The sequence below is a fragment of the Acomys minous genome (assembly GCF_964271855.1).
Source record: "Acomys minous genome assembly, chromosome: 6".
Classification (NCBI taxonomy): domain Eukaryota; kingdom Metazoa; phylum Chordata; class Mammalia; order Rodentia; family Muridae; genus Acomys; species Acomys minous.
The window spans coordinates 66,213,579-66,230,536 of record NC_140487.1 but is presented as its reverse complement, the minus strand read 5'-3'; the positions used below and the strand labels follow the sequence as shown (position 1 = coordinate 66,230,536).

At 38.6% G+C, this 16,958-nt stretch overlaps 1 protein-coding gene and 1 gene segment (V, D, J or C); both read left to right on the top strand.

The window, feature by feature from the left end:
- Positions 1-16,958, top strand: part of LOC311600761 (T-cell receptor beta-1 chain C region-like) — a 266,643-nt gene that overhangs the window by 105,389 nt on the left and 144,296 nt on the right.
- On the top strand, positions 3,664-7,048 carry LOC311600768 (trypsin-4-like). The gene is made up of 4 exons (XM_084787805.1): positions 3,664-3,962; positions 5,883-6,136; positions 6,494-6,630; positions 6,893-7,048. Exons 1-4 carry the CDS (start codon positions 3,763-3,765, stop codon positions 7,040-7,042), a joined length of 741 nt encoding a protein of 246 aa, XP_084643931.1. The 5' UTR covers positions 3,664-3,762; the 3' UTR covers positions 7,043-7,048.

Genomic DNA, 16,958 nt, shown 5'->3' with positions numbered 1-16,958 from the left:
GTGTCAACTTTCCCAGTCAATGCTGGGACCTTGTCCAGGTGTTAGGCAGTCACCTGGGAATAGGTGGATGTCCAGGGTCTGTGCAGAACTGGCCCTGCCCCTCCCTGGCTGCTTAGCTCTGTAGTGCTGGCCCAACTCTACAGAGCAGGCCCTGTACCTTGCTAGGGCATCAGGTTAAAGATATCTCTAGTGGCAGGGGCATGGATGAACTGGCCCAGAGGTCAAACGCATTGAAGTGCTAGCCCTGGCCACACCACTGCCTTGAGGGGGCTTGGGTATGAAGGTAAGACCTTCCCACATCCAGCTTCTCACCATCTGAAGTAGTTGGGGGATACGGCCAAAGAATACTGAGAGCAGAAGTGCTGGCCCTGCCCCTCACTGGCTGCAGTAGAGCATGTGCTAGTGATGTGTGGGGGCAGGAATGGGGATCAGACATCCACGAAGGTTTGAGAGCTAGAGAGCTACCCCTACCACTCATCAGATTTGAGGTAGCTTGGGAAGAGAGGTGAAGACTTCCTCTCCACGTGGGCCTTTGCCACCTGCTGCAGTCAGGAGAGCTGGCACCAACACCTGGAGAGTGGGTGAGATAGGCTTGTCAGTTGCCAGCTGCAGAATTCTGGAGATTAAGTCCTGCTCCTTGCCTGGGCATCACAATAGAGCTGGCCCTGGTGAAGGGGGCACAGGTGAATCTTGCCTGGTGGGCATGAGCACAGGAGAGCTGGCACTGGCACTTGTTTAGAGTCTGACATGGTGTGGAATGTCTGAGGTGGTAATACTTGTATCCTTACCCTAGGCCACCTGTTGTAATTTTAGAAAGCAAGCAAAATATAAATGTGGTGTTCAAGCTTTGTGAAGAAAAAAATGGCAAGAGGAGCCAGATGCTTAACTTGTCTCCTAGGGACCTTTGGCTTGATTATCAGTAGCTTTTTAAATGCCACCTGTGGAAAATCTCACACTTCACAAGGGTTCCCATATCTTGGTGGAGCCTTGAGACCATGTGGCAATTTTAGGTAGTTTCTTGGTGAAAAAAAAATGAATCCATTGGCATCATAATATATTTCTAATTAATTAGAAACAAGTCCTTTTATACTTCACACTAAACAATTATTATAATGAAAAAATGAGGCGCCATAGATAACTAATGCAGTACGTGACTGTTGTGTGAAACCTATTGAAGAGGTGTCAGATATTTTATAACACGGAACAGTATCCCACTTAGACATGGCCTCATGAGCCATTTAATGAGATTCCAGTACAGATGAAAGAGTTCTGAGAACCAGTTCTGTTGTGTAGCTATTCCAGTCATGTCAGGAATGGGTACAGCATATATTTTACCAGCTTCTCAGGAGGTCTTCCTCAGTACATTCTGGTATCCATTTCCTTCAATATTCTCTGTAGTGGCATGTCAAAATTTATCACTAGATTCTGAACTCAGAAATTTCACTTTGATCAGCATCTCTAGAACATTTGTTTATTTTCAAATCTGAAAGGATAAAGTCATGAACATTGACTCATCATGGCCTTCAACAACACTAACACCAGGCCTACTAAAAAGTAAGTCGGTCCTCTAACAGGGTGCCTCAAATTGCCACATAAACATGCATGTACTCTCAAGCGTCATTTTTCAAGACACTACCTCTAGTCAGGATATGTCTCAACAAATTCCAGTGCTGAGACTCAGTGGTTTTATTAGAACTCATTCATAGTTCTTGTATAGGAAAGTTTACTCTGAACTGAGTCTGATATAATAGTGTCACTGAAAATATGGAAAGAATATCAGAACTTATATATTTTAATATTAATTTCTATTCTTGACTCCTTTCCAATGTTGTAATCTCTCTATTGAGTGTAATTTCTCTGAATAGAAATCAGACTGACCATTGTTCAGCTCCTTCCTCATATCTAGTCTAGAAAATAGACTTCTACTTCAAACTCTACTTCTGCAAGGTAGGGAAGTTTTAATGTTTAATGAAGATTGTTAGTGCCCCAGTGAAGATGCTGAAAATGGACTATCAAAGCATAAACAAGGAGAGTCAATGCTCATCACGGAGAACATGTTATTGGTTTACCTCTGGAACATATTGAGGAAGCTCCTGCTCAAACTTCATAATTGAAACTTCAAAGATTTTACATGTATGAGCCTTGTTGGAAAGGAGAGACAAGGAAGAGCCTGTAATATAAGTGATATCTCTTTTTCCCTTTGCAATGTTGCTTCATACTCTCATTCTGATTATCAATGCCCTTGGACATGAACTCTGTATATGAGAAATTCTTCTAGAGATAAGAATAATCAGCTCATAATAATTAGATCCAGAGACAATATACTTCTTCTATTCAGATATATGTCCCTCAATTTCTACCTCTCTAACAATGTCCAGTCCTTCCCAGTGTAAATGACATAAGTTTCCTGTGACATTATGGCATTCCTAAGGACCATGTACATTCTCTACCTAATAACCATATATATATTGGCCTAAGAAGTCCCAGCTTCATAGACAGAGTCTATGTTTCCACTGTTTTTGTAAAACCCCCTTTCAAGAATCAACTGTTTTCCTTCTCTAAACCAAAAAGGAAAGTTTCCTTATCACATGTACCTCACCTACCCACAGAGTAGACAAACAAAGAAGATATGTAAGACTCTGGGAAAGGGAAATGCACAGGTGTGCTTGTGCAGCAGGAGTGGGGTTCCTCCTCTTAGTACCTCCCCCTCCCTCCATTGGGATATAAAGGCAGCCTTCCTCCAGTGCTCATTACCTTCTGCCACAATGAGTCCACTCCTGTTCCTGGCCCTTGTGGGAGCTGCTGGTGAGTTCTATGCTTAACGCAGGTCCTGCTCTTCCTTCTCCTCAGAGACATGAGTGAACCACACTACCAAAGCTTCTTTTTACCCTATATATACCCAGTATGCTCGCTCTTCCTCCTGCACCAGCTCTGCTTCCAATTTCAGGCTTCTCTGTAAGCCTAATGTTTCTCAGTGCTCCCACTCTCATTTATAATGTGATCAGAGTGTCTAGAAAAAGAAGGCATGTGCAGGCTCCATGAAATTAACCAGTAGGCCTCTTGCTTGGGCCCAACAGCTTGGGGATATCTGGGCAATGATTGTCTTTACAGAGAAATATTCAAAGTTGAAAGTTGAAGTCTTCATTATACTGGAGATTATTATTTAAAAATTCTGGCCTTATGTGCCTTTGACAATGTTTTTTTTTATTATAATGGACATATTTCTTATATATGTATAATTCAAAATACCAACTTTACTTTAAGACTTATAAACAAAAATATATTCAAAGTTAAATATCAATGATCTTGGGCAATAACATTGCATCTCTCTTACCTACGTATGGCCTGCTCTCCATTCGTCCTTAATACACAGACTTGAACTATAACACTTGTGGGACCATAAAGTTCTCCATATCCAAGATACTACCAAACCACCACAAACCCTTAAGCTGTTAGCCACAGGGTATAAATGAATTATGAACATGACATCAAAGCAGGTAGTGCATCAGAAAACAAGCTCTACACAATATTCCTGCATGATGACAGCGTAGCTTCCCCTATCTTGGTAACCCATGAGAAGGCAGTCAACTACAGTGTACTTTTCTATTGTCTGGTATTGCTCTGTATGTTGGGCAATCTGCCTTATGCCTACTGGAGATACAGTATTAAATTCTTGCCTTCACTTATGAAACTCATTAAGGACTTCTGAGTAGCAGAAAGCTGGCAGATGCCTTGGGGGTTGCTCCACTTTCCAACAATTTGATGAATTGTCTTCTCAATGGTCTTCTTGTCTTTCTTCAAGTTGCTTTCCCTGTTGATGATGATGACAAGATTGTTGGAGGATACACCTGCCAGAAGCATTCCGTCCCCTACCAGGTGTCCCTGAACTCTGGCTACCACTTCTGTGGAGGTTCCCTCATCAATTCCCAGTGGGTGGTGTCTGCAGCTCACTGCTACAAGTCGTAAGTTGTGGGACCTGACTGTACAAACAGACACTTTACATATCTAAGGGAAAAGTACGAGGTCAGGAAAGAACTGAGGTTGTCAGGTGAGATCACTGTTGGAAACTTATTTCATGAATCTGGAAAGAATAAGTAGCTTTTCATGCCCGTAACTTTGGAGCTTGAGGGCTGTTGCCTCTAGGGGAGTTGGTGTGGGACTAGAGAGATGGAACATGTTTAAACCTTGAAAAGCTTAAGCTTGAGATTTACAATCATATCCTGAGAATGAAAAGAGTGGGACAAAGATCTTTCTTATTTCGATCCCTCACTCAGGGCCATGTGACACAACCTCAATGTGGCTACAGGTGCTCAGACATGTAAGCTGTCACTTGGTATCTTTCCCTCATGCAATTCAAGCATCGCCAGCATCCTAGCTCCAGCCAATCATATGCATTCATCCTCAAGGTGGGAAGAGTCCCACTGCCAAAGATTTATAAGTCCCTGGTTCACGTGAACTAAACCAGTGAGCATCATCTTGTCATACTGGCTTTTTATTCTAAACTGTAACACTGGAGGAAAAAAGGGATTTCCCCCCAAAGAATTCATCTCTGGATTCTGGCAATTGACTTCTAGCTAGGCAGTCACTGCAGAACTGCCGAGGTCACCACTGGAGCTTGTCCTGCTTTTGTGAGCTTCTGCTGTTCATCACAGAGTCAGCACAGATTGCTGCCACCCTCATTAATGCTGCTCTAACAACTATAGTGCTCATGTGCAGGAGAAAGCAACCAGCTGTTGCAGAAGCAGCCGTTCTGTCTGCTGGCACAAAACCAGGCTCCTGCCACTGTCTGCCTAAGCTTCTGAATATCGAGTTTCTACTGCCATCTGGCACCAGCAAACTCATTACAAGAGCTAACTGTGACACCTGTGGAAAACCTTTTCCCACATCCTGTCAATTGGAAATCCTGTCACTTGAATGTCAATAGGTGCCCTCCAACCATTCCTGAGGGGAGCAAAACCCAGAATTCCATGCTTCGTCACTTCCTATCTAGAGAACAGCTACAATCTGACCTTCCAGCTGAGGAGCTCACACTTCCCAATTGGTGTCCTTTCCCAGAAGCAACAAAATATACCTTTGCAATCACATAATCAGGCCATTGCAGAGAGGCGAAAAACCAAACTAAACTATCCAAAATGCACCAACGGGATAGATAATGGAAACAAAGAAAGTTGATTTTAGGATAGAAATAACTAAACATCACTTTCACAATTAAACAAATTCCATTAAACAAATTAAAAAAAGAATTTCACAAAGGGGAAAAGAAGACATTCAAGATTAATAACACCGGGTCCTATATGAGGGTATTAAACTGAGTTTTCAGTGAATGTGGACAAAGATTTTTAAAACTTCAAATTTTAATCAGTTTCACTATATATAGGAAAATAAACACCAATTTCTATACCTGAGACTATCATAAGTGAACATAAATCAGAATAAGCCAGATTTTTAGACAGAGTGTCTAGGAAAAAAATCAAAAAGATATTTGATAGTGAGTTGTGAGGAATCATAGCCACATTGGGTCGATTTTTCTTATCTCAAACAGGACTAGACCCTCAGAATAATAGTTTTTAAATGGAGAGGGTTTAGTATGGTTTATACTTTGTAAAGACACAGAGAAATAATGAAGATACAATGAATTATTTTGCCTGCAAAGTAGAGACAACATGTTGATGAGCAGTCTCCTGCTGCAGACCTTCACCTTAAGTATAAGTATAATCCCTGTCTTTGAGGCAGAAAGGAATGGGGTTTCACCATGATATTTGCACACTACACCACACATGTGCAATGTTACAATCTAGACCTACTCAGCAAATACCATTTGATTACTCTGAACTAGTTGAGTAATGGAGAGGAAGATGCTAACCAGCTTCTCTTCCCAACAGCCGCATCCAAGTGAGGCTGGGAGAACACAACATCAATGTCCTTGAGGGCGATGAGCAGTTTGTCAGTGCTGCCAAGATCATCAAGCACCCCAACTTTAATTCGAAAACCCTGAACAATGACATCATGCTGATCAAGCTGTCTTCCCCTGTGACCCTCAATGCCCGAGTGTCCACTGTAGCTCTGCCCACTTCCTGTGCACGGGCTGGCACTCGGTGTCTCATCTCTGGCTGGGGCAACACCTTGAGCTTTGGCGGTGAGTAAGACACTTCTTCTGCCTTCTTTACAACATTATGGAGCCAAGCAAGTTTCTACACTTAAACCAGGTTCCCCTAAGATACAAATATATTACAAGTACCAAAACCACACATGGTTCTGCATTGGGTACAAAGGATTTTTGTACACAGAATGATCTTATTTCCAGAACCTAAACATGAGAGATGCAGAATGTGCTATTTTCAGTTCCAGAAAGCACATTATCAATGACTCTTGTGGCATTTAAGTTTCTTGCTTGGCCTTAATATCTTTAAGAACAGGTCACAGAGTGTTCAGTAATAGACTGTTGATCCCTAGCCTGCACTGAACCATATTTCTTTCTTATCCTTCCTTAAAGTGAACAACCCAGACCTGCTCCAGTGCCTGGATGCCCCAATTCTGTCTCAGGCTGACTGTGAAGCCTCCTACCCTGGAGAGATCACCAATAACATGATCTGTGTTGGCTTCCTGGAGGGAGGCAAAGATTCCTGCCAGGTAATTGGCTCCCTTCTCATGTAAATGCCTGTTTTCCTATGATTGGCAGTGAAGTGCCCTAGTGTCTGTGGCAAGAAAGTTTCCTGTAGTGGTTCTCCGGAAATGGGAGGAGGTCTTTTGTGGATGTCATGTTGACATGTTAGCAAGAATAAGGGGCACAAATGGGGGAGAGCCTGGCTAGAATGTCATTTTGAGGTCAGAGTAAATGTGATCCAATTTTCTACATGCCTCTTCTTTAAGTACTATATTTTTTTCATCCCAGGGTGACTCTGGTGGCCCTGTGGTCTGCAATGGACAGCTCCAGGGCATTGTCTCCTGGGGCTATGGCTGTGCTCAGAAGGGCAGCCCTGGTGTGTACACCAAGGTCTGCAACTATGTGAGCTGGATCCAGAACACAATTGCTGCCAACTAAGCTCCTTACTCCCACTGGAGTCACTATGCCAATAAAGTGAATGTTTCCTCACTGTCTTGTCTGTCTGAGTTTTTTATCCTTTGTCTGTGGGAAATGCACTCTTACTTGAGGTCACTTTGCTCTTTCCTTGAGATGTGGCGACCGTCTTGAGTCTTGTTATGCACAAAACAGTATTTCAACAGCAGTTGAATATAAAACAATGTAAGTGGTATATTATCTTGGAACCTATTGATAAGGTGATCCAATAACTTTTTTTTGTATAAGGATTTGTGCTCTATCTCTTTTACTTTTTACTGTCCTCTCATCTCTAATTCTGAAGTTTCCAATAACCATTTTTAAAGTGGTTTAAAAAAATATCTGTTTGAACACATTTCTTATTTTTCTTTATTGGATTAGGAGAATTTGGTAGGACGGGAATCTTAAATCATTTTTGTTTTTATTCACTATTTCCTGTCAATTCTTAACTTATATCTTGGTTTTTTTTTATTTTGTCCCACTCTATTTGGTGTTTATTTACAATTTTTATGATACTCTAAAAGAATATTGACTTCAAAACTTAGTCTATATTTTTTATCATTTTATGTAATACAGTATATAATTTTAAGCAATTTAAGTATTTCTATATCCTCTGCTGTTTGGTAGATGTGCACTTTAATATTTATAGCCAATTACGCACATTGCAGAAGCACATTGGTGACAACCTCTTCCATATGCTTATGAGAGATTACATATATTATACCCATTGAAGCTATTGTGAGGGACTGGTTTTGAAAGTTAATTGGTGTGGAAATAATCACCTTGAAGTTGAGTAGTATCATTCAGTGTGCTGTGGTACAGGCTGAGTTAAAAAAAAATAACTTCAAACATTCATTGTGTCTACCACCTTAGTGTGCACATATTATAACAAGCCACCCAAAATTCCTGTGGCTACACCTATCATGCCATGATGGGTTGTCCTAAACTAAATAAAGAAAAATTCTTTTCACTTTTAAATGCCTTTTTCAGGTATTTTAATTAAAGGAATAAAAGGAACAACTAACAAAGTGTGGTTTCTGGGACAGATTTTTCTTATATTGTGTTTTTTGGTTTGTGTTTGTTTGTTTTTGTTTTGTTTTGGTGTGACTGTGTGTGCTCAGTCAGAAAGGTAATAGGCACTTGTCCTTTAAAAGAAGGGTACTCCTTAAGACGATGTTCCTTCAAAACATTGAAACAACTATTCCTATCAATGTACAAATTGTAACACACACACAAAAACAAGTATGCACACACCGCGCGCGCGCGCGCGCGCACACACACACACACACACACACACACACACACACACTATCACATCACCTTGAAAAATAATAGCTCCACAAATACTTACTTCAAGGCACTAAATTAGTTAAAATACCAAAAAATTGAAAATTTACTTGTAAAAATGATTAATGACTTCAAAAGTAAAGAAATAAGCACATGAATAATGTTTGAAAATCAACTAAGAGCCTGAGTGAGAAATTCAGTAAGATGAATGGGAAATTTAACAATGCTATGGACATCTAAAACAAAGGAAAAATACTAAACATAAATGTTATCAGTGAAAACACCACAAAATGAAATAGAAATTGCAGTGCAAAGCATCTCTAGAAAAACTCCTGAACAGGAGAAAGAACATCATGGGAAAGGGAAGCTTTCAAAGAAGAGTTAATGTCAGTATTCCTCAAATTATTCTTCATACTAGAAACAGAAGGAACATTACCCAATTCATTTATAAGGATATTGTTACACCCACACCCAAACCATATGAAGATGCAACAAAGAAATAGAATAACAGACCAATTTCTTTAACCAACATAGTTGCAAAAGTTCACCATAAAAGATTTTCAAACTGTAACAACAACAAAACATTGATATGATCCACCATGATTAAATGTGCTTCAACCCAGAGATGCAAAGATGGTTTAAACATACGAAAGTCATATAATCCACTATATACAGAGACTGAAGAACAAAACTCACTTGGTCATATCATCAGATGAAGAAAATGCCTTTAACAAAATCATGATAAGACTCCTTAAAAGACTAGAGATATAAGAGACATCTCTAAAAATGCTGCAGGTGATTTAAACAATGAACCCACAGCCCATGTCAGTCTAAATGGAGAGAAATCCCAATAGTACCAATAAATACAGAAACTAGACATGATTATATGCTTTCTCCCTATATATTCCTATTCAGTACACTACATAATGTCTTAGCTAAAGAGCAATCATACTAAAAGGCATTCTGTAGATTCAATGTAACTCCCACCAAAATATCAACACAATTATTTACAGGCTTTGAAAGAACAATTCTCTACATCATAGGAAAAACAAAACAAGACAAAAAAAAAAAAAAAAAAAAAAAGGACAGCAGGTTACCAAGAAGAGACTTGATACCCTATGATCATATAGAGGGGGAGGTAATCCCCCTCAGGAACTGTCATAGGGGAGGGGAATAAGGGGAAAATGGGAGGGAGGGAAGAATGGGAGGATACAAGGGACGGGATAACCATTGAGATGTAACAAGAATAAATTAATAAAAAAAAAAAAAAAAAAAAAAAAACAAGACAAAAAAGCCAGAATATCTAAACCAATCCTATACAAGAAAAGAATATTTTGAGGTATCTCCATCCCTCATTTCAAGCTATAGTACAAAGCAATAGTAGTAAAAACTGCATTGTGGTAAGATAGAAACAAACTTGTTGGTCAATTAAAATGAATAGAAAACCCACAAATAAACCCACACAACTCCAGACAGTTGGTTTTTTTGACAAAGAAGCCAAAACCATATAATGGAAAAAAGAAAGCATCTTCAACAAATGGTCCTCATATAAGTGAACATCTACATGTAGAAAAATACAAATAGATCCATATTTATCACCCTGAAAACAACTTAAGTCCAACTGGATCAATGTCCTCAACATAAAACGAGAAACACTAAATCTATTAGAAAAGAAAAGTTAGAATAAGCCTTGGAACTTATTGGCACCAGAACAGCAACAGCTTAGGCTCTAAGATCAACAATTATTTAATGGAACTTCATGAACCTGAAGTTCTTCTGTAAGGAAAAGTACACTGCCAACAGAATACAATGTCAGCCTACAGATTGGGAAAAGTTCTTCACCAACTCTATATTTGACAAAAGGCTAATATGGAAAAATCTATAAAGAATTCAAAACATTAAACACCAACAAACAAAATAATCCAGTTAAAAATGGGTTACAGAACTAAACAGGGAATTCTCCACAGAGGAATTTTGAATGGCCAAGAAACACTTAAAGAATGCTCAATGTCCTTTGCCATCAAGAAAATGCAAATCAAAACAACTTTGAGATTCCATTTTATACCATCATAATGGCTAAAATAAAAAACTCAAGTGAAAGCATATGCTGGAGAGAATGTGAAGAAAGAGGAACATGCCTTTATTGCTGGTGGGAGTGCAAACATGTATAATCACTATGGAAATCAATCTGGTACTTTCTCAGAACATTGGGAATAACTTTACCTCAACACCCAGATATACCACTCCTGGCATGAACCCAAAGGGTGCTCTCCACACCACAAGGACATTTACACAACTATGGTCATAGAAGCTTTATTCCTAATAGTCAGAAACTGGAAACAACCAAGATGTCCCTCAATCAAAGAATAGAAAGGGAAGTTGCCAACAGAAAACTTCTCAGCTATTAAAAGCAAGAAAACCATGAAATTTAAGGCAAACGGATGGAACTAGAAAAGATCATCCTTAATGAGGAAACCCAGTTCCAGAAACACACATGTGGTGTGTACTCATTTGTAAGCAGATATTAGCCATATAGTACAGGACAAGCATAGGACACTTAACACACCCAAAGAAGCTAAGTAACAAGGAAGGCCCAAGCAAGGGTACTTGAATCTCACTGAAGAAGGAAAATAGAATAGACAGAGGAAGTGCTTGAAGAGAGCGAACAGAAAAGGAGAGGGAGTGCACAGGACAATGAACACTGGGATCAGATGTTGTGAGAGTGGGAGCAGGAGAACAGGGTGCTTACAGAGAGAGAAGAGAGCATGGGCAGGGCAATCTCTGAGAGGTGGGGAGGATGCTTGACCCAGAGGGGCAAGAGTTCCAAAGGAAGACCTACATTGCCAACTTAACATGACATAGGAGGGCCTGAAAAGACAGGGGCTCCAGCAAAGTACACTGCATGGACAAGCCCTGGGACCCTGCACTAATGTAGCTGGGCATCTTGGTCATCATGTGGATACCCTAGTGAAGGAAGAGAGGCCTCAGCTGCCCTATTTTCCCCCTGGGGAGCTGCACTACTGGGACACATGGGAAGGAGATGCCCTCAGTATTGATGTGACTGGAGAGGCTGGGCTGACGTGTGGGTGGGTGTTTCTCTTCTCTGGGGAATAGGGGAAGAGGGATTGGGGATGCAGCAGGGGAGATTGAGACAGGATGTGAGAGGAAGGAGGAGGCTGTAACCAGAATGTAAAATGAATAGTTATTAAAAGCAATAACTACAATGAGGATGAAGGGAAATATGAAGAGGTTATTGGTTCATCTTTTCTATCATAAAATTTTTAATGACTACTTTTCTTATTGAAGGAAGTGTTACTTGACCCCCTAAAACAAATATGAAGGAAAAATGTTAAAGTATATTTATTTGCATATGAAATTACTACATACATAAAAGACCCTAAAATCTTCACCAGGAAGCTACTACAGGTTATAAGCATTTTCAGTACAAAAGTAGAATATACAATTAATACATAAAACTAGTGGTCTTTCTATATTCAAATTACAAACAGACTGAGAAAGAAATTGAGGAAAGAATATCATTAACAATTGCTTCAATTTGGATAAATCTACCCAAGCAAGTAAAAGACTTATATGGTACACACTTGGATATTCAAAAAATAAATGAGAGATATCAGAATATGGAAAGGTCTCCATGCTCATGGATTGGAGGATTTATAGAGTAAAAATGGACATTCTAGCAAAAGCAAACAAGTAGGCTGACTGTAGAGGTTTACCTCTCTTTCTCCTCTTCTAGTCCAAATACATCCAGTCTCATCCCCAGCTCTGTAGAAGAACACCTAGTGCACTCTCTATTTTCCCTAGACACCATCCAATTGAATCACAAATATCGTTACCTCCAAATTTCCTTCTCCTTACTTATCCCATTATCACACTCTCCAAGATTTGTAGGCATTCACTGCAAATGCAAATGCTGAATTGCCAAGAGAAATAAATTAAACCCTCTAGTCTTACCCTAGTGCAGTAGCAGATCTACTTGGGTAACCCTTCTTCACTGTCTACCCCCATTCTGAGAAGTGTAAATAAGCCACTTTCACTACTTTGATTCTCCCCATCCACAAACAAGGGAGATATTTCCATCTTCTGATGTCATCTTCAATCTCCTTCGTCAGAGATTTGAAGTTTACTTTCAAAGAAGTCCTTCACTTGCTTGGTTAGAGTTACTCCTAGATAATTTATAGTGCTTGTGGCTCCTGTGAAGGGTGTAGTTTCCCTAATTTCTTGCTCAGGATCATTGTCATTTGTATACAAAAAGGCTACTGGTGTTTTTTAGTTAATTTTGTATCCAGCTACTTTGCTGAAGGTGTTTATCAGCTGTAGGAGTTCTCTGGTGGAAAAATGGGGTCCCATATGTACACGATCATATCATCTGCAGATAGGGATAATTTGACTTCTTCTTTTCCCATTTGGATCCCCTTAATCTCCTTTGGTTGTCTTATTGCTCTGGCTAGAAATTCAAAACCTATGTTGAAGAGATATGGAGAAAGTAGGCAGCCATGTCTAGTCCTTCATTTTAGAGGAATTTCCTTGAGTTTTCTCCATTTATTTTGATGTTGGCTACTGTCTTGCTGTATATACCCTTTATTATGTTTAGATATGTGCCTTGTATCCCTGATCTCTCCAAAATTTTAACCATGAATGGGTGTTGTATTTTGTCAAATGATTTTTTGGAATCTAAGGAGATAATCATGTGGGTTTTTTCTTTCAGTTTCTTTATATGGTGAATTACATTGATGGATTTCTTTGTATTGAACCATCCCTGTATGCCTGGAATGAAGCTTACTTGTTCATGATGTCTTTGATGTGTTCCTGGATTCAGTTTGTGAGTATCTTATTGAGTGTTTTTGCATCAATGTTCCTAAGAGTAATTTGTCTGAAATTGTCTTTCTTTGTTGGGTCTTTCTGAGGTTTATGTATCAAGGTGACTACAGCCTCATGGAATGAGTTTGGTCATGTTCCATACATTCTAATTTGTGGAGTAGGTTGAAGAGTTTTGGCATTATCTCTTCATCAAAGGTGTTATAAAATTCTGCTCTTATATAATCTGGCCCTGGGCTTTCTTTTTTTGGTTGGGAGACTCAATGATTGCTTCTATATATGTTGGAGAATTATGACTATTTAATTTATCTGATCTTTATTTAACTTTGGCAAGTCCAGCGTTAGTCCATGGTGCTCTGATAGGATACAATGTATTATTTCAGTCTTCTTATATCTCTTGAGGCTTTCTTTGTGACCTACTATATGATCAATTAGGAGAGGGTTTCATGAGGTGCTAAGAAGAAGGTATAATCTTTTGTGTTTGGGTGAAAAGTTCTCTATGTATCTGTTAGATTCATTTGATTCATGATATCAGTTAGTGTCATTATTTCCAGTTTAGTTTCTGTTTGTTAACCTATCCTTTGGTGAAAGTGGGTTGTTGAAGTCTCCCACTATTAATGTGTGGTTTATTCTTTGCTAATATTTCTTTTACAAATGTGAATGCCCTTATATTGGTGGAGTAGATGTTCAGAATTGTGATGTTGTCATGGTGGGCTTTAATTTTAGTGCGTACGAAATGTCCTTACTCATTTCTTTTGATTAATTTTGGTTGAAACCCTGTTTTATTAGACACTAAAATGACTACACCAGCTTACATCTTCTGTCCATTGGCTTGCAATACCTTTTTCCTGAGGTAATGTCTATCCTTGTGACTGAGATGTGATTCCTGAATGCAGAAGAATGTTGGGTCTTGTTTGTGCATCCATTCACTTAACCTGTGTCTTCTTTTTGGAGAATTGAGACCATTGATATTGAGAGAAATCAATGACCAGTGACTGTTAAGTCCCTTGATTTTGATGTTGGTTGTAGTAGAGTGTTTGTGTGGTTATGTTTTGCAATAGTGAAGTTATCTATTTCCTTTGCTATTTTGATTGTAGTTTGTCACTTTGAGTTGAAGTTTTCCTTCTAGTGATTTCTGTAGGGCCTGATTTGTGGATAGGTATTGTTTGAATTTGTTTTTATCATGGAATATATTGTTTTGTCCATTAATGGCTATTGAAAGTTTACCTGGGCATAGTAGTCTGAAATAGCATCTGTGGTCTTGTAGGGATTGCAGGATCTCTGCCTACGCCCTTCTGGCTTTTATGGTCTGTGCTGAGAAGTCAAGTTTAATTCAGATCAGTTTGCCACTATATGATACTTGGCCTTTTCCCATGTCACTTTTAATATTTTTCTTTGTTCTATACATTTTGTGTTTTGATTATTATTTGGCGGGAGGATTTTATTTACTGGTCTATTCTACTTGGTGTTCTGCTGGCTCCTTGTATGTTTATTTGCATCTCCTTCTTTAAATTGGGGAAATTTTCTTCTATGATTCTGATGAAAACATTTTCTGAGAATTGAATCCGGGTGTCTTCTCTTTCCTTAATACCTATTATCCTCAGGTTTTATCTTTTCATGGCGTCCTTGATTTCTTGGATGTTTTGTGTCAGGAATTTTTCAGATTTAGCATTTTCTTTGATGGTTGGTTCAAGTTGTATGATTGTATCTTCTACTCCTGAGATTCTTTTTTCCCATGTCTTGAATTGTGTTACAGAAGCTTACCTCTGTATTTCCTGCTTGTTTCACTAAATCTCTCATTCCTGACTTTCTTCTGTCTGTGCTTTGATCATTGTTTCCATTTTCATCCATAATTCTACAATGTATTTTCCCTTTAACCTCAATCAACTCTTCTCTCTCATTACTTAGATTCTACTTATTTTTTTTTATACCACAACTTTATGTTTTCCAGTAAAATATCCTTTCTGATAATGGCCTTCAATATTCCTTCCTTTCGGTCTCCCTCACAGAAAAAAATGGTTTTAGAGACAAAGTCTCTGGTCCCAAGGTAATCAGGCAATTTGAGAAGAACTTCTCTTTGTATCCCACTTGCAATTCTTCACCTTGTATGTTAACCTAAAATATGAATTCATCAACTGTTGTCATCTATTTCGAAGACAATTAATATATAAAGTCAATCTTTAATAATCAGGACACTGTAGCTGCTAGCCACTCATATTCAACTCTCTAGGATAAATGGTACCTGTATAAGAAGTAGAAATTTAAGTAGCATCCCTTAAGAAAATTTCATATTGGAGTTTAAATCAATGTGGGAAGCAAAAGCAAGAGCAATTCTTCAGTTTCCATGTATGCTTAGGATTTTGTTATTTCTGTTCTTGTTAGGTCCAACTCTATTCCATGGTAGTCTGATAGGATACATGGTATTATTTCAATCTTCTTCTGTCTGTGAATGCTTGCCTTTTTACATACTGGATACTCAGTTTTGAAGAAGGTTCCATGAGGTGCTGAGAAGAAGGTATAAACTTTCGTGTTTGGGTGAAAAGTCCTCTAAATATTTTTTGGGTCCATTTGGTCCATGACATCTGCTAGTGTTATAATTCTTCAGGCTGTTTCTGTATTGTTGGCCTATCCTTTGGTGAAAGTGGGATGTTGCTGTCTCCCACTATTAATGTGTGGGTATCAATGTATGGTTCAAGCTTTAATAATGTTTCTTTTATGAATGTGGCTGCCCTTGTGTTTGGGGCATAGATGTTCAGAAATATGATGTCATCTTGGTTGAATTATACTTTGATGGGTATAAAGTTTCACCTTCTTCATCTTTTTTGATTAACTTTGAGTGAAAGTCTATTTTATTAGATATTAGAATGGCTATTCCAGATTGCTTTTTGTGTCTATTTGTTTGGAAGACATTCTTCTAGCCCTTCACCCTCAGATAATGTTTATCTTTGTGGCTGAGGTATGTTTCATGTGTCCAGCAGAATACTGGTTCCTATTTACCCATTCATTCTGTTCATCTTTGTCTTTTTACTGGAGAGGTAAATCCATTAATGTTGAGAGAGATTAATGACTAGTGACTGTTGGATCCTTTTACTTTGATGTTTGTTATGGTAGTTTCTTTGTGTGCTTGCTTAATTTCTTGTTTGCCCTAGTGAAGTTATCTACTTCCTCTGTTTTCCAGGGTGTAGTCAGCCTCTATGGATTGGTGTTTTCCTGTACTATCTTCTGTAGGGCTGAGTTTGTGGATAGGAAATGTTGAAATTTCTTTTTGTTGTAGAATAATTTGTTTTCCCAATCTATATTTATTAAAAGTTTTGCTGGGTATAGTAGTTTGGACTGGAATCCTTGGTTTCTTAAGTTTTGTAAGACATCTGGCAAGGCCCTTCCAGTTTTGATCATCTCTGGAGAAAAGTCGAGTGTGATTCTGATAGTTTAGCCATTTTATTTTACTTGCATTTTTTCTTTACCACTTTTCATATTTTTTCTTTGTTCTTTAAATTTAGTGTTTAGATTGTTATGTCATGGAGGGAATTTCCTCTTTGGGCCACTTCATTTCATGTTCTATAGCCCTCTTGTATGTTTATAGGCATCTCTTTCTTTAAATTGGGGACATTTTCTTCTATGACTTTGCTGAAAATATTTTGTGGGCCTTGGAGCAGGGAATCTTCTCTTTCCTCAATTCCTGTTATTCTTTGGTTCTGTCTTTTCATAGTGTCCTTGATTTCTTGGATGTTGTGTATCAGCAATTTTTTAGATATAACATTTTCTTTCATTGTTGTGT